The sequence below is a fragment of the Arachis hypogaea genome, chromosome 11 (genome assembly GCF_003086295.3).
Source record: "Arachis hypogaea cultivar Tifrunner chromosome 11, arahy.Tifrunner.gnm2.J5K5, whole genome shotgun sequence".
Taxonomy (NCBI): domain Eukaryota; kingdom Viridiplantae; phylum Streptophyta; class Magnoliopsida; order Fabales; family Fabaceae; genus Arachis; species Arachis hypogaea.
In genome coordinates, this window is record NC_092046.1 from 1,344,793 (window position 1) to 1,369,091 (window position 24,299).

The following is a 24,299-nucleotide window of genomic DNA, read 5'->3' on the forward strand; positions in this document are numbered from 1 at the left end:
ATTATCTATGACTAAATAAATAAATAATTATGTAAGAAACAATTCGATACTTACTTTAGGAAACAGTATGGCTAAAATAATTAATATGCATAATAATATCGTAATTTTTAAAAATTAAAAAGCATTCACAATGATTTGTAGGATTATTAATTAAATTTAGAAGTTAAATTATTATTACTCGGGAGTTTAGTAAATTGGATTTAGTAAAATTATTTGTTTTAGTTGGTTTTAATTTATGATAGCCGTGTGATTTTAATTAATATATCTTGTGTAGTGAACTGTGTACTAAATTGGATGTAGTAAAATTATTTTTTTTAGTTGTATTTATTGATACATAGTAATTACTAAATTAACTAATTAATAGAAAGTTTAGCATTAGTTTAATAAATTAGTTACTCTAATTAGAAAAATATTAACTTTTAATAGTAAATTAGTAATTATTAATGATTTGACTAATAGTTTGTTATGTTTTTGTAGAGTTTACGGATTTTGACATGTAACCACCCACTACCTCCAGATAGGTACCATGAAAATGCGGAGGAATATTTACGGTTTACTGGTTTTTATCATATTTCTCAGATTGGAATAGTTCAATGTCAGAAAGTACTGGTAAATGCTCTAATTGAAAGGTGGCACCCAGACACACACCTTTCAACTTCCGGTTGATGAGTGTGTTGTAACACTGGAAGATGTGGTTGTAATTCTTGGTCTTCCGACAAACGGTCTTCCAGTCACAGGAATGACTATGAGCAGTTTTGAAGCCTTAGAGGTTGAGTGTTTGCACCAATTTGAAAATGCACCGAGAAAGTCAGACTGCAGAGGAAGCTGCATAAAATTGACGTGGCTTCGAGATTTAAAAGAACGTTTACAGTTGATTGACGAAAACAGTATTCAGAGGTACGTGAAGTGCCACATTATGTTGTTATTTGGTACGATCTTGTTTGGAGACAAGTTTGGAGCATCTGTGCACTCGAAGTTCCTGCCTTTGCTTCGTGATTTTGGCAGTATCGGACAGTATAATTGGGATCGGCATGCCTAACACACCTGTACATGGCACTATGCAGGGCATCTCATTTTGACTGTAAGAAAATCGATGGTCTGCTAACACTTCTGCTAACTTGGGCTTGGATCTATCTACCGTATCTTGTGCCGGTTCCTAGGAAACCCGCAGTTTTTCGCTTGCAAACAGGTAACATTATCGACTTACATCGTATTTTCATATTTATGTTTTAATTGTGTTAATGAAATAAATCATATTAGGTGGCGTAACTGGGTCCGTGTAGACCGACGTTATAGATTTCTTACTTTTGCTCACTTTAGGAAGTCATTGGATGATATTCAGGAAGGCCAAGTGTGTTTTCATTAAAGAAGTATTTGTTTCGGGTTTAGTCTTACTGTTATTGCTTCTGCAATTGTGTTCGAATTCAGTTTCGAATGATCCTGAGAAATGGTGACTCTGATACATGTGTGACTACCATTATACCTACTTATAACCCAACAGTACTTTCTGGTGATCAAGCTAACCCTGATAAGCCAATCACACCCTGACTCATACTGTGTATACTTGGCATAAAATGTCACGGCTCCAACTCATACACCCAGTAGTCTACACCTCTTCGGATGGTATAATCTTTCATCGCCATAATAACAGCTTCCCTGGAACTGAATTCCATTCCCACGGCAAATTCACCATCTGCGACAATAGGAATTTCTGCCACGACGACAACCATACGATAAATATTTAATACACAAATATTTAATAACCGAAATTAAAAGTAAATCAATACTCACTACATTAATATTAATATAAATAAACTTTATATCAGGTTATTATCTCAATCTTAACAAAAAAAAAAAAAAACATAAAGACATAAATAAATACTGATTAATAAATATTAATTAATATTTAACTAAATCAATAACTCACTAAAAATATTATTATCTTAAATTTAACTAAATAAACACATAAATAAATGCTAATTGAGTATATTTTCACATGTCACCTAACTATTTGATCCATCATTCAATATAAATTATTACAAAATTCTAATCCTTCGTATAAATATAGGTAATTACGTACCTGCACTCATATATTCCGAAAACTTCGGAGCATGCATGGCTTCCAAATCCAAAACTCGCATGAAAGATGGCTCCTCAAATGGTACTTCGTTTGCGAGTGCATTTGCCACGTCTGTCACATTTAGAGCCATAGTGCTGTCACCTTGATCTTCATTTCCGTCTGGACCAACAACTTCGTAATTGCTTTTGAACTCTTCCTCACTGTCACTATTGTAATCTTTCCGTTCAATATTTCGGTCGGCCTCAGATTGTTCGAATTCAATGTACAATTCGATGAACGAGATCTGAGCGCGTCTTTCCATATACATTGAAAACATCTATTGCATACTCGCTTCGTCGGTTATATATTTGGTTTTAAACTGAACGAATCCACCAAATACTGGTATGGGATATCTGTATAAAATACATGATATTTTCTTTGACATCTCAAAATCTATCTTCTCACAAATCACACATTTAAGCTCTTCAAATGAGATTGTGAAGGGAATAACAACATTTAACGGATTTTCACAAGTAAATTTTACTCATTCAGATGTTTGTAACAAAATCTGACCAAAATAATATATTTTTAAAAAAACTCTATCATTCATTTCTCTCACTCGCATAAATAGAAACTTCACTATCAATTTTTTTAGTTCATACGAAAGAAGAGAGATACAGGAGCTGAGGAAAAAAGAAGAACAAGCAGAACAAGAAGAACAAGAAAAGGAGATCTGAGAAGTGATTTATGAGTTACACACACTTATATATATATATATATCAGACCCAACGATTAGTTTTAACTGATTCAAAAAATTATATAATAATCAACTCGGACCATCCGATTTAATTTTCGCAAAATAAAAAAAATATGATATATATAGAAATCGGACTGTCCGATTAACTAAGCCAAAATTTAAATTCTCGTTCCCACACAAATTAGACCGTCTGATTGGTGACCAAATTTTTTAAACAAAAAAATCAGATAGTCTAATTTCTTTCTTTATTGTGTTAGTTAAAAGCTGTCCTACACCAAAGCCTACCACTCATATAATTTATATTCATGCACAACTCACAAACTCATGGCATATAAAAAAAAATAAGCCTGGTTAAGACTTTGGTATAGTGGCAATTCATGTGTGTCATAAACAATCACATCCGAATTTAAATCTTGACTGACATCAAATAGTGAATAAAAACACTTAAAATAGTATATATAAATGTATAATATACATCAATTTATAATATAATACCTAAAATTGAATAATTGTTCATAAGTTTTTTACTATTAAAAAACTAAAGTTGCACATTTAACCTCTCAAATATAAGATACACTTTAAAGAACCAAGAACAAAATGACATTCTCTACTACTTAATTTTTCCTAATTGATTTCAATATTGCAACTAACACATACACTTGTGCAAACTTTAAACATAAATTTAAAAGGGCTTTCCAAATTTGTTGTGCTTCTAATAATATGAACGGTTATGCATTAAAATCAGCCACTAAAATCAGTTGCTAGTATAAAATATATGTTGAAATTCAAATAAACATTGAAAATAAATTAAACCACACATGTATTTATATACAAATACATTAGTGACTAATTTTATTAGCTGATTTTAGTATACGAATAATATTTTTGTAATACGAAATAGTAAGAACATATGTCTAACTATCTTCTAACCAATATCACAATGATGACATTCTAGGGACCAATTGGCAAATTCTTATTGTGTATGGGACGTCTCCCTCCAACATGGGAATAATCCTTAGCAAAATATTGTGAAGGGTCTTCTCCATCATATTTTTCTTCTTTTGTCTCCTTCTTTCCGGCCACCATATTTTTCTTCCTATGTTGTACTTTTCCTGAAAAAAAAAAAAAGTTGCATATTCATTGAAAAAGAATGAGTTTTATTAAAGGATCTTGCATGTATAATTATACATCTCTAATTGAAATAATCTTTATTTATATATATTTTAAAAAGTTTAATTTTAATGTATTAGCAGTATAAATAATATTATCTAATTAAATTCATGAATTTAAATAACTTTTTAAATAATAAATTTAAAAATTAATTATTTTTAATAATATAATAATATAAAATTGCATGTCTGTGTAATTTTTTTATATTATCAATGTATGATAATTAAATTCTATTCTAAATAAATATATTATGTTGAGTTTCAATTATTATCAAATTTAGAAGTCTATTTTGGAAGGTGAACTAAACAAACTAAGAGTATAATTCACACAAATAAAGAGTTCTCTTCTCTATAAATTAAATAATGTTGATAACAAAAAGAGGAAAGAATTCGACAAAGAAAAAATGAATATCATCATAACCAAAGTAACAAAAGCAATTACCTTATTTGATGCATGAATAATTCTAAAAGGTTCACTAATTATTAAGATGAAGTTTTGTGAGCTATACATGCATGTTGAAATTTCAAGTATCATGCATCAAAATATCTTAATAACTTAATTAATTATAGGAATAGGTTAAATGACACTACACCACTTCTGGCAGATACTGGCGATTAGTGAGCCAGATAGCGACATTTTTTAACCACCAGAAAATGGATAGCAGCGGTTGCCAATCCGCTCCAAAATAGAGAGTGACAAAACCCTTACCGACGATTTATAGTAACCGCTGAAATAACAAACTATTGGAAGCTCTTCTCTTTTTTGTCGCGTCAAACGCTGTCATTTTTTATTTAGTAACGATTTTTTGAAACCGCCGCTAAAAACCCATTGTCTGCCACTTTTTTTTGTAGTGTGAAGGGGCCAAAAATACAACAAGTCAAACTTTAATTTGGACAACAATAGTAGTGAACATAATTGAGGCCATAAGACCTTCACAAAATTTAATAAAAGTATATTAATCCATTTTTAATCGTTTTAACAATTTATTATCACACTTGAAATTATTCATAATTTCAACAACATTGAATTTGTTACCAGTTTAAAATTTTTCTTTGGTATTAACCTTAACGAGTGTATATAATTAATCATTAGATATTGATCGGTAATGTAATAACTATTGAATAAGTACAGCGAATTAATGTTTAATTAGTTAATATTAATTAATCTTTTATTATAAAATTAATTTTTTTAACTTTCACATTTTGGAGAATTTAGGATTTAAAATTAGAATTGAGGGTTTATTATAAAATTTAGGACATATAATTTAAATTTTAACATTTAAAATTTAGAATTCAAGATAAAAAAAATTAACTGAAAAAATTAACTTCTTAATTAAATTAATAATTATTACCTGAAAGGTAACCCTTCTGCTTATTGTATTGTGATGCAATGAAGTCTCTATCTTCATTATGTCCCTTAAACAACATATATAAACGTAAAAATAATGCTGATGAATAGTCAAATATGATGAAGAAGAAGAATTAATTATTATATTTAATTTATAAATAATTAGCAAGTACCTTCTCAGTAGCCCTTATTAACTTTCTTACCAGCCTTGGGTGATTACTGTGTGCATTATTGGCTAATCAAAAGGATGATAAGAAATAATAATTATTTATTGGATTATTACTCATAATAAATATACATATACAAGAATAAAAAAGAAAGATTTACATATTAATTATTAATTAATATTATTATTGTTATTATTATTGCATACCTTGATGTTGGAATGAAGGTTGAAATTGAGTAGTTGATGGAAAAGAAGCAGAAGAAGGTGGTAGCATATAAGAGATGAAAATGATGCTTAGCAAAGTAATGATGATTATGAGCACCATTTCTACTCTTACTCTATTCAAGCTTGAGAAATAGCATTAACATGAGAAGAGAGACCAAACACTCCAAAAAGTGAAGAGCTCCAAAACAAGTAAAAGAACATTAATAGGGCCCTTGGTTTTTTTTTTTTTTCTAATATAATAACCAAGATTAGTTTACATTAGGCACTAAAAAAAAAAAAAAACAACTTAACTATCTTAGATGTATACTAAAATCAGTTAATAATATAGAATACACATAAAAATAAGTTAAACTATAAATATATTTATACACAAATAGATGGTGGCTAATTTTGGTGCATATGTAGTATTTTTTAAAAGAGCTAATATCTATTTTTGTATGTATATGTGTATATTTCTAGTTATATATATAGTTGAATAAAATATTATTTTAGTTTCTAATATTTGTACTAAATTTTAATTTTGTCTATAATTTTTAAAATATTTTATTTTTTATTTCCTTTATCTTATTTCATCCTATTTTAATTATTTGATAACATTAAAATTCTTTCTTTCCAAAATTACCATTTTTTTCATTATCATCTCGTCTTCTTCTAAATAACGATAACAATCATAATGATAATGGTCATAATAGTAATTGTAGTAATTTAAAGGTGGAAATGATAAAAGAATAAGAGAAAGAAAATAATAATAATAATAATAAATTTATTTTTGATCAGAGAATATTCGAAATAAAAATATAACATTTTAAACTATAAAATCGAAATTAAAAATTAACCTAAATATTAGAAACTAATAAAGTATTTTATCCTATTCTTTTTCCAAACAAAATACATATATTTTTGTGTTCAAATAAAATACAGAAACTTTTCAACTTGAATGTTGAAAAGTATTAATGTGTTAAAAGCTCTGTTTATACATGTATTTAATTATCTATGCAATCAAAATACAAAAAAAAAAAATGTGTTAAAAACTTGTTAAATTCTGTATTATACTCCCAATGGTTCCAAATATTTATATGGTAAAGATTAAACATATTATTGTTGAATTGAACCCTCGAAGAAATCACCCAAGTTGACCGACATTGATGCAAGCCAAGAAAATAATATGTAGTGGGAACTGGGAATTGTTTCAAATTTATAATCTAAGATCACATGTTTCCTTGTCAAATTCAAGAGACGTACACCAATGAAGACTGTGACTTGATCTCTTAATTAGATGTTTCAATTTTAAACTTTGGATATGAAAAAATTTTCTTTACATATTTCTGCAAAATTAGGTCGGATTAATCAGATTCTTAATGATAATTGAAAAATGTTAAATAGTTTCACATATTTTATTAAATTATTTAATATATTATATATAAATATTTTAATTATCATAAAAACAGTTTTATACAAAAGTGTTATCAATTTGATTTTGGGCCCAAAACCAACTGAATCAACTAATTCAGTTCCTCCACAACATCAACCAATCAATTTGCTGTTTCTGCTACAATTGAACTGAACTAAAAAAAAAATCAATTTTTTCGATTTTAACTCAGTTGTAGCATATTTCAATTAGATTTTGCATTAATTTTCGATCCAATTCGATAATTTACAACCCTATGAGTAACCATCACAAAAAAAAAAAAAAAAATAATTCAAGAGACATGCAGCTACACCAAAGCATCATTCATGGAAACTCTTGCTGTTACCAAAGCTAAAGCACATGCATTATTATAGTTAAAAGTGCAAAAAAAAAAAAAAAAAACATAAGCACCGTTTTCATGACCCTGAGTTGGGTAATGATTTTGTATAAATCTTTAATTTTTTTGTGTTTCAGAAAAGAAGCCATGTATATAGTAGGTCACTTATTTAAAAATGTCATTTCAGATAAAGAGTGAATATCCAATTCGGTCTCTGACAATTACTTCGAAAGGACTACGAGGTCGTTAACAAAAAATAAAAAAATACTCAACCCAGTCTCTGAACTTTACTTTTATGAGATTGATTAACCTGTGCCAAAAAAAAAAAAAACACTCACATAGGGGCTAATCAGTCCTATAAAAATAAAACTCAAAGGTTGGGTTGGATATTTTTTTTAAGGGTCTCGTTGTCTTTCAAAATAATTGTCAGGAGTCGTTTAGGATTTTTCTCTCAGATTAAATGATCTTTCTCCTCTTTAGATATTAAATTGGTTCATTTGTCTTCTCTTTATTAATTAGATAATTTTAATGCTTTGTTTTGTTATGTTTTATTATGAATGATTAAGATTTAAATGGATAATCTGTTAATTAAATTAATCATTTTTTTAATTAAAAGAAAAACGAATACTCATTACTCATTACTTTATTTATGATCTCTGATAGCATGTCATTTTATAGTGAGTATTACATTCTGAAAATTAATTGGAACACATTAGCATTTGTCCTTGAATAAGACATATGACCTATGTTAATACCATATGAGTTTGTTTGTTCCAAAAGAAACTACTCAATAATATTTAACTTAAAAAAAATTATTAAGAAATAATAGTGTGTTTAGTTTGTATTTTATTTTTTATTTTTATTTTTAATATTTTTTATTTTTAGAATTTTGTAAAGAAAAAACAAAAGGCTCATTGTTTTTACTTTTTTTTTTTTAACAAAATCTTAAAAATATAAAACACTAAAAATTAAAAAAAACAAAAGGCTCATATGCAGCTAATATAGACTGTCTCCAAGTTCCACCAATCTCCGCATTTGCTTCTCCTTTCGCTTGGTTCGGATCTTCCATCGGAATTGAATATCCGGAAAGGAGGTGACCCACCCAAACATCGTCTTTCCTGTATATTGTTTTACACAAAAACATGCATTAACGAGAAGATACAATGTCTATCAAAAGTCAGAGAGAAAATTAAATTACAAGGATAATGACTCCTCACAATACTACATCCATATGCCGAGGCGCATAGTGTCCGCCACCTATCCCAAGAAGGACTTTCTTCTTATCATTCTCCCTACAAGATCATAAGATATAGATTCAGGTTAGAAGTTAGAACAAATTTTGAAAACTGTAGCACGAAGATATTACACTAAAGAAAACAACATGATCTTTCTCAAGAACTATATTCCATAAGATGCATTATGCAATGTTGGCAGCATTAGAACAATTTAAAAGATATCAAGAGCAGATCAAGAGCAGATGCTAAATTATAGTCCACGAAGTCGAGTGTGAAAATTGGAAGACTATAGTTAAACGTATTTTCCATCTTGCGAAACAGAGTGAGAATGAATGAATGATGCTATCTGAAAACACATTACACATGACCTCATGTAAACACCAAATACGGAACAAAAGCGCAATTGGCTTCATCATTCTACCTGCTCCAGTTTCCGACATCTGTCCCTCCTCCGAGTCCAAGTCCTTCCCATACTAACTACAACAACACAAACACCATCATCTCAGTAAAAAAAAAAAAAAAAAAAAAGACTAAATTATTCCTAATCAGCTCCTACCTACTCCATTTATTTAGGTATAGATAGTTAAGAGATAAAATTCCTTATCGAAGGAATTTCGTAGAAGCAAAATTCTACATATTGATGCAAAGTGAAGAAAGCACAAATCCATTCAACCTGAGCCATTACTTGAGCAGCATCCTGTCTTTTCCAATAGTCTTCGGTACTACCTATACCATAAAAGAAAACCAGTTTATATTAAGCTATTCAACAACAAAGTGTTTTCACAAGTCATAACCAAATCAAATAACTCCTTAGCGATTTCGTATATTTTGTATTAGGTCTACCCTCTTTAATGATACTTTTCTATGTCTTCTACAAGTCGTCATCAAATCACCAAGAGAGAAATTATACCATCTTAATTTATTCATTCAAAATTCAAATGTATTTATCTTCCCCCTTTTCCCCCCCTAAAGTCATAGCTAACAGCTTCTAATGAAACATGAGAATGCTGTTCAGATGGTGCAAATTACTTAAGAGAACCAAAAGATATTAACGTTGTACCCAAAAGAAAAAAAAGGATTCCAACACATAAAAGGGTATCGGTACAGGTGAGAGACGGTTAATTGAGGACCAACTTAAGGACAGTCAACAATTCCAATAACCCAAAATCATGTTCCTGCACCAAGTATTAAACTACAATAACACTGGTGATTTACAAGCTTCACCTATATTTCTCTTTGAACATCAGTTTTTTTTTTCTCCCACCCAAAAAACTTGAAAGATGGAACCTTCTACACGACTAACAAGTACTCACAAAAGGGAAAGATTAATATGAATTGAATGTGAGATTAAACATCAAGATAAAGAAAGACGGTCTTGACTTGGAAACTAAACATTGGGGGAATAGTAATGAATTTATACCTTAATAATAGATTATGCAATGTACTTATGATATATGGTATATCAAATCCATCAATTCAGAACAGATCTAAGAGGAAGAAAAGAGCACTCACCAATCTCAAGAAACATTGTTGGCTTATTTGTGAATGGCCCGTGATGAGTGGCCTCCAAAGTAATCTAATTTGAGGAAACATATCAAATTCTGATAGAATAGCTTTTGGAAAGTACAATCCCATTATCAAAAACACAATTTGACAATAAGCCATTTTTGTCCAATGGGAAAGAAGGCATGTAATTTCGAAAAGTGCTAAATTTAAGAAGAAATGCTCGACATATAACTGGAAAAAAATGGCTCATTTCTCGTAGTGAAAATTGACATGCAGGAAAGAATCAAAAGGCTCTAAAGAAAGGCATTCTGAATTTCAATTGCTCAAAAGGAAACACACCTCAAATTCAGGGACCAGATTATGAGCTTGAGCCAATTTCTTCAAAAGTCGAAGCCAAGGACCTATCCGAGGATTCGGCAGTGCAGCCCATCCCGGTTTCCCACCCTGGGGTGGAACATCACCCTCGCGCAAATGAGGAACTCCTGCGCATACGTTCCACCAAAAAATGATCAACACACACATTTTTACTCCACATAATATAAAAAAGAAGATAAAGAATAGATCAAGTCCGTTATATCCATTATATTCGATTCTTGAATCAACCAAGGGCATGAAGACTCACCCTTTCAAATTTTAAGGTAACACATGTCTGAAAAGAAAAAATCTACGACACAAGTGTAAAAATTAGATCAAGTTTGTTATATCCGTTACGTCCAAATTTCATATCGACTAAGGGTTGAGGGGACATTTTCCTCGTGAAAGAGTCACCCTTTCAACTTTTAGGTTGCATTTGGATATTGCCTTAGGATAAAAATAGAGACATCCGGGACACAAAGTCACAAACCTATCCAAACGTGGCCTTAATCTAACTCATGTCTAACAAAAAAAAAAAAAAAAGAAATCCACTTATCATAGCTTGAACTGAGAACTAGACAAAACATATTAAAGAACCATGAAAGAACTATATAAGTTGCTATCTCAAGCAAGAAGAACAGAAAAAGAGGGCAATCAAGACAAGAAATTAATACCAATGGGATGAACAGTGAGGGCAGGTTTGTTAGAAACAGCAGTGTGCTTGCTGAAGAAGATGACCTCATCAACAACCTCACCAGTCTTCTCTTCCCACCTCTTGTCCAAGTCATCCTCCACCACTATGCTCTTCCCATGAAGCAAAACCCTAACCCCTTCATTACAGAAACTCTTCATATCATCCTATAATAAAGAATCAAAGGTGTTGCAATCCATTAGATCAGAATAAATAATTCATAGAAAACAACCTAGAAATGAATTTTTACTAATTATAAGAAACATTACTTACTAATATCTAACTAACTCAATGATATCTACAGTAGAAAACGGTTAATAGTCAAAACAGTTGTTAATTCAGTTCTCGAAACATGAAATACCTCAAATTAATTCACTATCATATCTATCAGAATCAATTTGAAAATGAAGTATTGATAATTGAACCTGGAGATGGGGACCTGGTTGCCAAGCTGGCATGGCCAAGAGGGCATTGGCAGGGTTGATGGAAGCAGGGTCGGAGGTTGTAGCAACAAGAAGAGTCACCATTGCTGAGTGGTGGTGGTGCTTCACTTGAATTGAATTTGATGATGATGATAATGAAGAAGAAGAAGAAGGAGAAAAAGAAGGGGAAGGGAATAATAATGGTTTGGAATTTGAAAGCGGTATTGAAGAAAAAGGTGGTAGCACACGGTTAAGGTAACTGCTAGTAATGAAAAGTGGAACACTGGCGGCTGCAGCTGTTGTCCAACAAAAACCAATCGTACGAAGTAGCATGTTATGTCTTCTGCCACTGATTTACCAAGGACCAAGGACTAAGGAGTAAAACTCCAAATTGGTTTTGGAATTTGGAGGCTTTTTTTTTTTTTATTAAAATAAATGTGTTTTTTTGGACATACAAAATGATAAATCCCAAATCAGCAGTAACTCTTTGGAATTGAAGGAATTTTTTTGCATTTTCGCTATTTTCCATTCACTTCAATCACATTCATGAACTTGAATGCTTCTCTTGCATCTTAACAAAAATCAATACAATATTAGATATAGACAATTTTTGGTCAAAAAAATTTCCTTCCAAAAAAATCAAGAAAAGCATTTAACTTCGTGTAGTGACGGATGTAAAAATTTTAAATTTTAGAGACAAATATATATTATATAAGAATAACAAAAAACTTTATATAGATATATCGATTGTCTTCATTGATTCCCCTTTTGGTGAAGCAAAAATATCTAAAAAGCTAAACGAAGAGAGCAATTTATGAATATCAGCAGATAGAAATGGAGATTAGACCATACAAGATTTTGACCTGCATATTCCCGAGATCACACACAACAGAAATTGACTTCTTGCCGATTAATTTGAACAAAAAATTAATATTAAAGTAGCACAAATTAGCACAAGCTCGATGAACATTAAAGTGATACAAATTGACTTCTTGTCAATTAATTTGAACAGTTGGAAAAGCCCAATAAATATTATTCTCCTTCACCTTAGCAAGATTAGTAGATTTTCCAACAACATTAACTCCAACAAATACAACAACATATGGTTTCCTTAGCTCCTTGGCAGCATGCACATCCCTGAATAGTGTCTAGGGGTTAAAAACTTAAATACGAACAGGGGCTTCTTCCATTGCTGCCTGTTTTGATTTTTGAACCACAGCATCAGACAAGCCTTATAATAATTAAAAAGAAAGGCCAGAATTAAGGGGGAGACTGGTTCGTACGTGCACTGTTGAAGAGATCCTTGTAAATGAAGCTAGCTTCTTGCCTTCAAGACTTGCTGCCATTGATTCACATAGTTTCTCAGCTATTTCCTCAGCCTAAAAGTGATAGCAGTGTGGAAAAAATTAGCCAGTTTCATAGAGCAAAAGTAGCTTAATATAAACCACTTATTAGATATACAAGAGGAAACAAAAACAGGGTCCATAACAGATACATACCACATTCTTGGTCATCGACCTATCCTTCGGAGCTTTCTGGATCCAAGTCTGACTTCTCCAAATTGCTTTCCTAGCAATACTGAGCACAAGGAAGTGCAGGAATATATAATTTGTCACTCTAAATTACATCAAATGATACCAACAAAAATTTATGCAACTTATGCTAAAAAAAAGTGAACCCAAAAGGAAAAACATCTTGCTCACAACTTTAAAAACACAATGAATTAACTTTCCTGCCCGAAGTTTCCACCCAAGTCTCTCCTAATGCACTACAGTATGGATATGGATCTCATCATTTCATATTAAAGTTTTGTCTCCAAGTCTAAATTTTTGTTCTCTTCTTTCTATAACTATGTAATTTGTTGTTATTTAACACTTATAAAATGAGTTCTCGATGAGAAAAAGTACAAAATCTTCAAATAAAGTTAAACACAAAATGTATATCTAAATATCAATTGCCCCCATGATCCAGAGAGGAAACAATGTTTAAAAGAATGAGGAGGAATTTTATATAAACATCCAAGCAATTTACGCCCAATAGTATATACATATAACCAAGTAACCAAAACTCCAAAACCGTTATGAAGACACAAATAGCAAGATTCAATAGTCAATAAAAACACCTACAAAAAACATACTCTTTCAACACTTATTCCACACTACATCACTCCAAAACCAAACTGAATTTTGCCACATTAAAAACAGAGCACTACAATATTATGAACCCAACAATTGGACAATGCAGCATGTGCCTAAAAGCAACCCTAATTGATATCAACTTAATAAAACATAAAACACTTACATCTCATGAAAAAGGACACCATTGACATTCCTCCACTAAACAGGAACAGTCAAAACTCCAACTGAAAACTTCTTCAAACTTCCTATGAATTAGAATTCTACATAATCAAGGAAACAGTTGTAAACTGTTCAAGGAAGTTACATAAGCAAGCCATACCCTGCACATCGGACCAGTCAAGAAACCATGAGCTAAGCATAGTCAACAAGAACATCATCTACTTCATTTTCACTCTCCAAAATACCCACCAAAGACATGCAAGTTTCAACATCCCACATTCAAACAATGATCAAGGAAGAACAATGAGGGAAACAGAAGATGAAAAGATATAACCGGACATTCAAAACACAAATACAAAAAGCAATTCCATATGCAAAGATTAAGAACACAAGGATCAAACTCCAGAATTGGCATACACACACGAACAAATTGCAAACCACAAACCCTAACAAATCAATTGGCAAGAAAACACATAACAATCCAACACAAAAAAACACAGAAACAACAGGGTCAAGCGGTGGGACAGAACCAGAGCACGATTCAGACACAACACCGCAGCAGGCCGTACCAACAGTGACTAATGTCTGCAGCAAGCACCATTTCCCGATTCCTTACCAACCCTAACCATTTGAAACCGCAAGTCATCGTCATCGCCGACATCAACCACGGATGGTGACAATTTTCACCTTTTAAAAGAAATTCTGTATGCAGAGAAAATTCCAAATCAAAAACTCACGAGCTTTCTATTTATGATAGATAGACAGATATGAATCAAAGGGTTTGTACCTTAATCTTGAGGACAAAATTAAGGGCTTCTTCCATTGCAATAGGTTTTAGAGGACTCCATGGCCTTTAAACAGCTCTTCCAATTTGATGTTTGGAATTCCAACATGTTCTGCTCAATGATCTGTGCAACTATTCGATTTAATTCCAAATCTTCCTTGTTTGTCAGCATCACAACATGACCATTCTTCATAGACATCAGTGGATGATGCTCTTGTTCTAATGGAAAGTATTGAATTTGAAGATACCGATAACTAACCTTCTCCAAATGAGTTTAGACCTCAAGACCATTTCATTAGCCATAAAGTGAGTTTGGCAGTCTCAACAACCAACTTTAGTATTGAAATAAAGAATGAGCCCTTCAATTTTCAGAAGCCAAACTGAATTCCATAATGTACAGATGGCTGATCAGATCAATAAGTAATATCTTGAAATTCATATGCAATATGAGTCTGAGACCACTATTTTTTAAGTTATATTACTTCAAATAAATAGAATGTATTTTTTGATCTGGTTAAATCCTCGAGTCCCTTACTCAAGTGGTTTAAAACTCCGTAAATTTCTTCTGAATATGTACAACACTTATCATCAGCAACAAATTTGTGGATGGACTGGTCAATTTCTATGAAACTCCAAGCAGAAATGGTTGACACTCCCCTTTTTTTCATCAGTCTTCTCATCTCGGAGACGCCTTCCCATTTGCCCATACTTGCATACATGTTTGCTAGAAGGATGTAATATCCACTACGTTGAGGCTCCAATTCTATCAAATACTTCCCAACTCTATGTGCCAGTTCAACATGACAATGCATCATGCATCCATTGAGCAAAGACCCCCATATGGCTCCATCCGGTTCTATCGGCATCCTAGCAACTAACGCTAAAGCATCTTTGATTCGCCCGCCTCGCGCCAAAACATCAACCATGCATCCATAGTGTTCAATGGATGGTAGGATGCCATATTTTTCACTCATTTGTTCAAAAAACCACCACGCTTTAGTCAACAAGTCCTTGTGATTGCAGGAAGTTAGAACACCAACAAAAGTAACTGCATTGGGTTTGGGTCCAACCTTCTCCATCTTATCGAAAAGCTCAAGAGCCATATAATTCTTTCCATTAATAGCCAAACCCAATATCATAGCACTCCAAGTAGCAACATCCTTACTAGGCATACTATCAAACACTGTCTCTGCCTCTTCCACCCACCCACACTTGGTGTAGAAATCAATCAATGCAGTCCCCAGTTCGAGTTCATACTCCAAACCATTTTCTTCAATGTAACTGTGAATCCATTTGCCTTCTTCAAATGCACCCACAGCAGCACATGCATTGAGCACACTCACCAGAAGAGAGCCATTCAAATTAATAACATTTCCACAACACTTGAGCTCATGGAAAACTTGAATGCCCTCATTGAAACAACCATTCCTCACATACCCAGACACCATGGCGCTGTAGGATACCTCATTCCTTTGCGGCATCTCATCAAACAACAGCCTTGCTTCCTCAACTAAACCATTATTGCAATAACCACTAACAAGACCAGTCCAACACACCACATTTTTGTTGGAACTTTCATCGAACACCTGCCGTGCAGCACCAACTTCTCCATGATCGCAATAAACACCAATCAAAGAACTCACCACAAAAGCGTCATAATCCACACTCCCCAACTTCACCACTTGGGCATGGGCTTGTTGGAGGAGAGACAAAGATCCACGGCAAGATTTGACGAACATGGTGAAGGTGTGAGAGTTAGGCCTAACACCAGTGGCTAGCATTCGTTTGAAAAGCAGAAAACAGTTGTAAAACTGTGAGTCTCTTGAAAAAGCTGTTATCATGACATTGAAGTCAAACACAGTGTGAATTGGCATGTGAATGAAAAAGGCCTCTAAACGGCGCATATCGCGGCGGTTGCGCTGGTGGTGTCGGAAATAGAAGGCCAAGAGTCTGCTGGAGACGTAGGAGAATCTTGCAAGGCCATTGGTGATGGCGTGGGCGTGGATTCGCTTTAACTCTCTCGTGCTTCGATTTATGGTTCCTTGCAAGAGACGAAGCCATGGTGGAATTGAGCTCATAGCAGAGAGAGAACAATAAATTCAGGTTTTAAACAATGAAGCTTATAAATTCACAACAATCTCTTCTTCATTGTCGGAAGTAAACTTGATCGAGAAAACATGCACAAGCTCAGTTTCATATACTGCTTTTTTTAAAATTTAAGGTGAAAATTTTGGTGAAGTTTACGTGAAGTTGATAGTTTATTAGATAAAAATTTAGTTATCAAATTATTTTATAATTTTTAACTATTAACTCTACATGATTTAACTATAAAAAATTTATTATTTTAATTTTATTATTTTATTAAAAATATATAAAATAGTTAAAAATGTGTATAAAATAATATTTATATTCAATTATTTTATTTAAAAAATTTATTTAATATTTTAATAAAATCAATAAAAATTTGACATTTGAATAGTTTTATCAATATAAACTCATCTTACAAGTTTATTTTATTAGTATTTTAAAATTTTTTGAATCTTTTTTATATTTTATTTTCTTAATATTAATATTTTAAAATTAATAGAAATATTAACTTAAAATTACGAATATCAATATATTCTTTCCTGATATAAATAATAATCATTTCATAGTTTGTCATATTTCACACTAAACATGCAAAATCCATTTAAAAAATATTCCACTTATTTCATTATCATATTCGTACCTACAAATATTTTTTTTTTTCAATCTTTACACATTTTCTTAAATAATATATATTTTATTTAAATAAAAAACCGTAATTCTTATTGTTTATAGAAATTCTTTAGAAACAATTAATTGAAATACAAACCAAACTTTTTGACCCTCTTTTTTCCTGAAAATGTTTCAAAACCCCAAAACCCCAAATCTATGTATAACAGATGTTGCATTCATTCACCGCTTCATTCTTCAGGGTTTCTCTCTTCATCATGGCTTCCAATTCCAAACCTCAACGTCTCCATCAAAGTAAATCTCTCTCTCTCTCTCTCTCTCTCTCTCTCTCTCTCTCTCTCTCTCTCATTGAGTCACTAACATTGAAAAGTTACGCTTTTTTTGGGGGATTTCGGTTGTGGCAGTTGCAGGTGGTAACATTCAAGCTTCAACGGTAAAGAGGGCAAGAACTATGGCTACTGAGTCAGCAATGAAGGCTCCTTTCACCAAATATGTTGAATATCTCAATGACCTTGTAAGTATTCTTATTGATTTCATACCCTACTTTAACTATTTTGCTCTTGTTTCATTCGAAGTTTCAATTTTTTTTTTGATGATTCGTTATTTTAGTTTGTACGACACTCTGATAGATTTTCAGTAGCTAGTGGAAATTGAGTTGAACTTAGCTGAAGTGTAAATATTGAGGTGCATAAATTTATAATTTATTTTTAGATGATGTATATTTGGAGCATTATGAAGTGTTTAGGAAGTGATTGAGGGATCATTGGAAGGTTTAATTGGTAATATCATGTTATTCATAACATTTTGTTTTCTAAATAATTATATTTACTTGAATTGAAATGAAAATTTCTCTCTCCAAACTTATGCTTGGGAGAGTGGTGAACTGTTTGATCATTGCATTAGAAATGGGAGTTTTGGGATATTAAATTAGAATCATTGATTGTTTTTGTTTGTTCTTCTCTCCAACACCTCAACTCAGAAACACACTCTAAAGGATTAGTGCTTTGAAGTGGAAGGGTTTGTTTATGTAGGAAGCATTGCACAGCAGACAAGCTCGCCTAAAATGTTGTGTTACTAGTTTACCTTCTCAAGAGTAGTGGTTTCAATTCATTCTGGATGGTTAGAATTGATAAACTTAGCACACACTACATGGCCCTTTAAGAAATTCTTTCAATGATGATATCTTGAAACATGCTTTATATTAATAGGCATGTTGAAAAAACATATGGATATCGAGAAGCCGTGCGTGTTCTGTATACACTGCTCATTGTTTGTTACTTATGTTTGTAGAATGAGAAACGGGAAAGAGTGGTTAAAGCAAGTCGTGATGTAACAATGAACAGCAAAAAAGTCATATTTCAAGTTCACAGGTTAGCTTTCGCTTTTCCATTCTTCTCTCTCTGTTTGTTTCTCTCTTGTGCCTTGTGAATGATTGGGTAGATATTTTAGGATCTTCAACTGATTCAAGTTCCGTCTCGGATCAGCTAAATTACATAAACATGATCGTTGTGCGGCCTTTGTTTTGATTATTTTTGCCAATGCTTTATTATATATACTTTCAATTGGTCATCTGAATCAACCTCTCATTTTGTTCCCTGGATGTACTACAATGAGTTTATTTTCTATTAGCAGTAAGTTTATCTTAATAATCACATTATCCTCATATTCATACTTTATACATATCCTTTGCTTTCCTTTGTTCTTTAATAAATCTGTGAATAGCGTGAGTTTGAAAATGTTCTATCTTAATTAAAACAAAAAAATGATAAGAAATGTGAAACCAAAATCTACTTGTGATGGCTACTGATTTATTCTTTCATGTAATGTTGATCTTTCTGATATTATTGGCAATACTTTATTTTAATGTCTTAATTAGGATGAGTAAGTATAATAAAGAGGAAGTACTTCAGAAAGCTGAAAAGGATCTAGCAGCAGTGACAAATCAGTACATGTCTCGATTAGTCAAAGAATTGCAGGGTACCGATTTTTGGAAGCTACGACGAGCATACTCACCTGGGGTATGCTTAATGTAACTTTTTTATTGGTTGAGGACAAAAATACTTTCATCTGATACATGCCTTTGGTGTTTGTAGATACAAGAGTATGTTGAAGCAGCTACTTTCTGCGGTTTCTGTAAAAATGGAACACTTTTGACGCTTGACGAGATAAACAACACATTGTTACCACTTAGTGATCCATCACTTCAGCCTCTACAAATAAATATCCTTGACTATCTATTAGGGGTAAATATATTTTCCCTTTAATTTATTATCCATGTCAGTGACTTATTTATGCTGTTAATAGAATATTAGTAGATATAACACATACACTAACACCATATAACAATATGTTGCCATTCAAAGAGATTATTACAAGTGCTTGATTTGTTTGTAATGAATATAACCAATTATGTCTTCTTTTTAAATACAGTTATATGATTTTTATAGAACATGAAGTATGCTTTAAATCAAATTGCGATTTTTCCCCGACGCTGTTTTTTGAAGGTGCTGAACATTTTTTTACAGCTTGCAGATTTGACTGGAGAACTGATGCGTCTGGCTATCGGTAGGATATCAGATGGTGAGCTTGAATTCGCTCAGAAGATATGCAGATTTGCGCGTGATATATACAGGGAGCTTACGCTTGTAGTGCCACATATGGATGATAGTCATGATATGAAGACAAAGATGGAAATAATGCTCCAAAGTGTCATGAAAATAGAGAATGGTAACGTTAGCAACATTGAAAATTTCATTCTATAAACTTTTTTGCCTTAAGTTTAAAGTCTTGCTTGAGTCACGAAGATAGTAATATAGCCATTGATGGAGAAAGAAAAAGGTAAAAACTACTTTTGGGGTTATTTTATTATAGTTTCATTGTATTTTCAGTTAGGTCCTTAAAATTTAGAAGTTTGTAATAAAGTCTTATATTGTATAAAAGTTTTCAATTAGGGTCCTATAATTTGGAGAAAACCTTGGAGCAATGGTTGAGTTGTCTCCGTGTGACTTCAAAGTCACTAGTTTAAGCTGTGGAATCAGCCACCTGATGCAATTATCAGGTTCAGGTTAGACTGCCTGCATTATTCTCTTTGGGTGCTGTCTTTCCTCAGACTTTACGTTAAGGTGGTATGCTTGTATGCCGGGCTGCCCTTTTTTAGGGACCTATATTTTAAACATTTGTAGTTCCAATGATTTAAAAATTTATAGTTAAGTCCCTTAAATATTTTTTAGCCAAGTTATTTTATTTTGAAAATTTTGTGATATAGCCTCTAGATGATAAAAAAGTGCTCTGTTCTCTTAAGCCAACCCTTTAGTGCTTGATGTTATTCCTGCATACATGTACTTGATGCTTATCAGAAGTGTATCTTCTTAATTTTTACAATGTATTTACATCTAGAGTTGTTCTTGCCCTTTAATTATAATGCGTGCATGAATGATGATAATGATGATTTCTACCTATGCATTCTCTACTCATATAATGAGCTTTTTAGTTTGTCTTGAGAATGTTTCAGGTCTTCTAATGTATTCAACTTTCACCCAAAATCTTGCTAACAAATGTTTCTTAATGTAGCTTGCTTTAGTGTTCATGTGAGAGGATCAGAGTATATTCCACTCCTTGGATCCGATGATCCGGGTTCTTTCTTAGTTGGAGTCGCAGATATCGAACTATGAGGTATGTTCATTCTTCTGTCGCAATCTTCCTTCATTTAAGTTGTCAATTTTCTATTTAACGATTTCCAACGAAGCCGGAGTTTACATATAACAGCAATCCATTGAATGTTTAAATTGTTAAGGTTGATATCACTGCACAAAATCAATATCAACAATATTGGCAAGGAAATTTTGCACTTCGTTCTCATCAAACATGGTACGAACGGTTGTGCCATTTTACTGGTAAAGTTTGAGCTGACCGCATAATCTTAGTGTTAGCTTGTACTAGATATTTTGAGATTAAAGAAATCATTGACATGAAGTTTGAATTATGCAATGATATTAACATCCATGTTCCTTTCTAGTTTATCACAAAATCTAGTAGCTATACATCATTGTGTCTATGTCTTCGTTTTGGCATTTAATCCATATAACTAACTAATTAAGCATAAATCAGCCATTGTAGAGTAGTATTTAGAATCTAATTGGTTGTAAATGTTTCTAAAGCAATAGTTAAAAAATTCTCTTAGAAAATTGTTTTACTATTTACCATTTCAGTTTCAGAGTTGAAACTTTCCTGCACCTAAGTTTTCTTGTTATTATTATTATTATTAGAAAAAAAAAATTGTTTGGCCCTTGTAATATCTTTTTCAATTAGATATAAACACAAGCTTTTATAAATATTTGTTGTTTTAAACCCTATTGTTATTTGTGTTTATTTTGCCATTGCACTAGACCAATATATTAGTTTCAAGTCATTAAAGAGTTATGATAATATCTACCCAAAAAAAAAAAAAAAAGCAGTTATCATAATGCAGGTTTTCCGAAACTAAATCACTGTATTTTCAGAATTGAATATTATACATGTGATGGAAAACTAACACTAAATTATACAATTAGTATTGACAACAAATGTTAATAATTTATATTTTTATTATTGCTAGCTACTTTTAACATTAAAAATTAAAAAAAAAGGAGGGATAATAGACATGCTAGTATTTATTAATCTATTTTAGATTTGTTTTAAAAAAAAAAAAAAAACTCTTTTTTAACCTCTCCGCATGAGCAACTAAGAAGTATAATAAGGCACAAAAAGAAAAATATAAGGGAAATTTAATTCACTATTGATGCTTCATCATAATGAGTATTTCAAAGACAAATTAACATATGCCTCACTGGAGAATCTTAAACCCTAAACTTAAATTCCTAGGTTATATTAAGTTTCAATATGCAACAACAATTGCAACAATAATTAATTAATTATATCCTCACCCAAGCAAGCTAAAACGTTAACCCATGTTTAGCCAAAGTATTTTCAATAATTGTGTTCAATTTCTGAATCTTTTGAGTCGTGAGATAGTTTTTCCAATCACCAATTTTACCACGACGGAAGAAAACTTTGGCTTCTACACCATTTGGTAATTTTCCATTCTTATTCACCTCTAAATTGCTTAGGTTATTAAAGCTACATAAGTTCAAGATATCATCCACCATGCCCTTAGATAACTCTTCTTTAGAAAATGGACATCCTATAAACTTAGCTAATTCTTTCAAAACCAATGCAGGATGCAATTTCATTTTCTCAAATGTTAGAATCATTATCTTGTCCGACCTTTTCAAGCTTTCTTTCTGAAACCCTAATGCGTGCTCCCAAAACGGTCCGAACGGACTTACTCCCCTACAAAACTGCTTGAACGATTCATCAATTGACCTAGTTTCTGGCCCGAGTTTGTTTGTAAAATGCCATAGCGAAACGAATACATCTTTAGGATCTCTACAAAGATACACTATCTTACAATTTACGTTCTTAACTGATTCTGGCAAAGACACAAAAGGAAGATGAGTAGAGAATAATCTCGGAGAGGGAATTGAATCAAGGTCAGGAACAAAGTCTTTTTTAGAATAGAGACTAATCTCTAAAAAGGGTACAAGAAGATGAGGGTTGTTAGTAAGCAAAGGATGATTCTTTTGAGCATTTGGATATTTGTGGCGGTTTAGCAATGCAAATGCTAAAGCTTTGATCCAAGTTGATCCTGATTTGGGAGTTGTAACAAGGATGATATCTTTTTCTTTGGCTTTAAAGTGTTTTTGGACAGATAAGACTCCTTGAAGGTGCTTAGTGTCATACCAAAAACCTTGGTATTTGTATATGTTCCTTGAAAGCCATCCTTGTTCTTTTGGCAAGGTTGATACCAATCCCTTCCATTCTTTACTTAATAAGTAGTCTTCTTCTTTTTCTTCTTCAACACATTTGATCACATTATTAGAGAGTTGAGCCATTGCCATTTTGATAAGTCTCTAGGGTTGAATTTATGCATGTATGATGATGTTTCTAAGGTTCACCTTCATCTCTCATTATATATGGACTAGTATTGCTATTTGTATCTTATTAAATTTAGATAAATAATTCTTTTAATATATCACTTTATTTAAATGGACAATTTATATTTGGATAATCTTATATAGGAAGAGCATTTGCTATTTATCAATGTATTAAACATAAAACATAATTTATATTTAGACAACTAATGTTTTAATATATCACTTTATTTAAATAGATAATTATTTAGGATAGAGAAAGATAGACAAACTAAAAAAGAAAAGAAGCCTTGGATATAAAAAGATTAGATTAGGTTAAAAAAAATCAACAAAATAGCAAACTCACATAAGCAATCAATAAAAAAAAATTAGGGCTATAAATTCCTAATAGCAACCTCCTCCTGAAAATAATAACAAAACATCCCCTCTTTATGATAGATCTCTCCTTGATATTCTCCAGTGTTATTATGATTATTCATTCAAATTTCATCACATAATAATACAAGAATATCTTGCTCAAACATAAGGTGTTGGCTCACAAATAATCCTTCAAGCACTATTATATGTCAAAATTAAACCACTTTCATGCCAAAGACAAATGATATTATCATCCCCGTTACCCTTCCAAAAAAATCAAGCACAACATGGTTTAAGAGTCAAATTGTAGATATAGTGTATCTATATATGTATGTAAGGATCCTAAGCATAGCATTTTGTAAACAAGCTTAGGTTAGAATTTGGAGAAAGTTTGATAAAATGTTTTTGTTTTTATTTTCTATTATGTTTTCGCTTCATTGTTATATATGCTCTAATTCTTTTTCCCCACATTTTGGCGTGTTAAGATTTTTGTCTTTCAA

At 31.8% G+C, this 24,299-nt stretch overlaps 5 protein-coding genes across 7 annotated transcripts; 1 reads left to right on the forward strand and 4 right to left on the reverse strand.

The window, feature by feature from the left end:
• Window positions 1-3,460: 3,460 nt before the first annotated feature.
• LOC112723717 (uncharacterized) lies at window positions 3,461-5,917 on the reverse strand. Its single transcript, XM_025775167.2, has 4 exons — window positions 5,707-5,917; window positions 5,507-5,568; window positions 5,338-5,401; window positions 3,461-3,928 (listed from the first exon to the last, which is right to left on the reverse strand). Exons 1-4 carry the CDS (start codon window positions 5,822-5,824, stop codon window positions 3,768-3,770), a joined length of 405 nt encoding a protein of 134 aa, XP_025630952.1. The 5' UTR covers window positions 5,825-5,917; the 3' UTR covers window positions 3,461-3,767.
• Window positions 5,918-8,232: 2,315 nt separating this feature from the next.
• Window positions 8,233-12,349, reverse strand: LOC112719747 (D-aminoacyl-tRNA deacylase). Its single transcript, XM_025770428.2, has 8 exons — window positions 11,681-12,349; window positions 11,239-11,422; window positions 10,550-10,692; window positions 10,217-10,280; window positions 9,378-9,430; window positions 9,126-9,181; window positions 8,687-8,761; window positions 8,233-8,587 (listed from the first exon to the last, which is right to left on the reverse strand). The coding sequence occupies exons 1-8, from the start codon at window positions 12,008-12,010 to the stop codon at window positions 8,431-8,433; spliced, it is 1,062 nt and encodes a 353-aa protein (XP_025626213.1). The 5' UTR covers window positions 12,011-12,349; the 3' UTR covers window positions 8,233-8,430.
• A 230-nt stretch (window positions 12,350-12,579) lies between these two features.
• On the reverse strand, window positions 12,580-16,836 carry LOC112719746 (pentatricopeptide repeat-containing protein At5g06540). 3 transcript variants are annotated; one of them, XM_025770426.3, is made up of 6 exons: window positions 14,762-16,836; window positions 14,544-14,676; window positions 13,979-14,135; window positions 13,177-13,255; window positions 12,961-13,056; window positions 12,580-12,873 (listed from the first exon to the last, which is right to left on the reverse strand). In XM_025770426.3, the coding sequence occupies exon 1, from the start codon at window positions 16,834-16,836 to the stop codon at window positions 15,232-15,234; it is 1,605 nt and encodes a 534-aa protein (XP_025626211.1). In that variant the 3' UTR covers window positions 12,580-12,873; window positions 12,961-13,056; window positions 13,177-13,255; window positions 13,979-14,135; window positions 14,544-14,676; window positions 14,762-15,231. The 3 variants fall into 3 exon arrangements, with proteins under 3 accessions (XP_025626211.1, XP_072063969.1, XP_025626210.1); XM_072207868.1 differs by having other exon boundaries at window positions 12,580-13,056; XM_025770425.3 differs by having other exon boundaries at window positions 13,979-14,676.
• A 107-nt stretch (window positions 16,837-16,943) lies between these two features.
• LOC112719749 (uncharacterized) lies at window positions 16,944-21,513 on the forward strand. The gene is made up of 8 exons (XM_025770431.3): window positions 16,944-17,767; window positions 17,878-17,987; window positions 18,764-18,843; window positions 19,350-19,491; window positions 19,567-19,716; window positions 19,999-20,200; window positions 21,044-21,145; window positions 21,267-21,513. The coding sequence occupies exons 1-7, from the start codon at window positions 17,683-17,685 to the stop codon at window positions 21,142-21,144; spliced, it is 870 nt and encodes a 289-aa protein (XP_025626216.1). The 5' UTR covers window positions 16,944-17,682; the 3' UTR covers window position 21,145; window positions 21,267-21,513.
• A 746-nt stretch (window positions 21,514-22,259) lies between these two features.
• Window positions 22,260-23,548, reverse strand: LOC112719748 (cytosolic sulfotransferase 12-like). The gene has a single exon (XM_025770430.3). It carries the CDS (start codon window positions 23,407-23,409, stop codon window positions 22,405-22,407), a length of 1,005 nt encoding a protein of 334 aa, XP_025626215.1. The 5' UTR covers window positions 23,410-23,548; the 3' UTR covers window positions 22,260-22,404.
• Window positions 23,549-24,299: the final 751 nt, after the last annotated feature.

Coding starts and splice junctions, on each gene's coding strand:
- LOC112723717 (XM_025775167.2), bottom strand. CDS start 5,824: ATGGTGCTCATAATCATCATTACTTTGCTAAGCATCATTTTCATCTCT. Junction 5,402..5,506: donor TAATAAGGGCTACTGAGAAG/GTACTTGCTAAT, acceptor ATGTTGTTTAAG/GGACATAATGAAGATAGAGA. Junction 3,929..5,337: donor GCAGAAGGGTTACCTTTCAG/GTAATAATTATT, acceptor TTTTTTTTTCAG/GAAAAGTACAACATAGGAAG.
- LOC112719747 (XM_025770428.2), bottom strand. CDS start 12,010: ATGCTACTTCGTACGATTGGTTTTTGTTGGACAACAGCTGCAGCCGCC. Junction 9,182..9,377: donor CTGCTCAAGTAATGGCTCAG/GTTGAATGGATT, acceptor GTGTTGTTGTAG/TTAGTATGGGAAGGACTTGG. Junction 8,588..8,686: donor CGGCATATGGATGTAGTATT/GTGAGGAGTCAT, acceptor AACAATATACAG/GAAAGACGATGTTTGGGTGG.
- LOC112719746 (XM_025770426.3), bottom strand. CDS start 16,836: ATGAGCTCAATTCCACCATGGCTTCGTCTCTTGCAAGGAACCATAAAT.
- LOC112719749 (XM_025770431.3), top strand. CDS start 17,683: ATGTTGCATTCATTCACCGCTTCATTCTTCAGGGTTTCTCTCTTCATC. Junction 18,844..19,349: donor GTCATATTTCAAGTTCACAG/GTTAGCTTTCGC, acceptor TGTCTTAATTAG/GATGAGTAAGTATAATAAAG. Junction 19,717..19,998: donor TCCTTGACTATCTATTAGGG/GTAAATATATTT, acceptor ATTTTTTTACAG/CTTGCAGATTTGACTGGAGA.
- LOC112719748 (XM_025770430.3), bottom strand. CDS start 23,409: ATGGCAATGGCTCAACTCTCTAATAATGTGATCAAATGTGTTGAAGAA.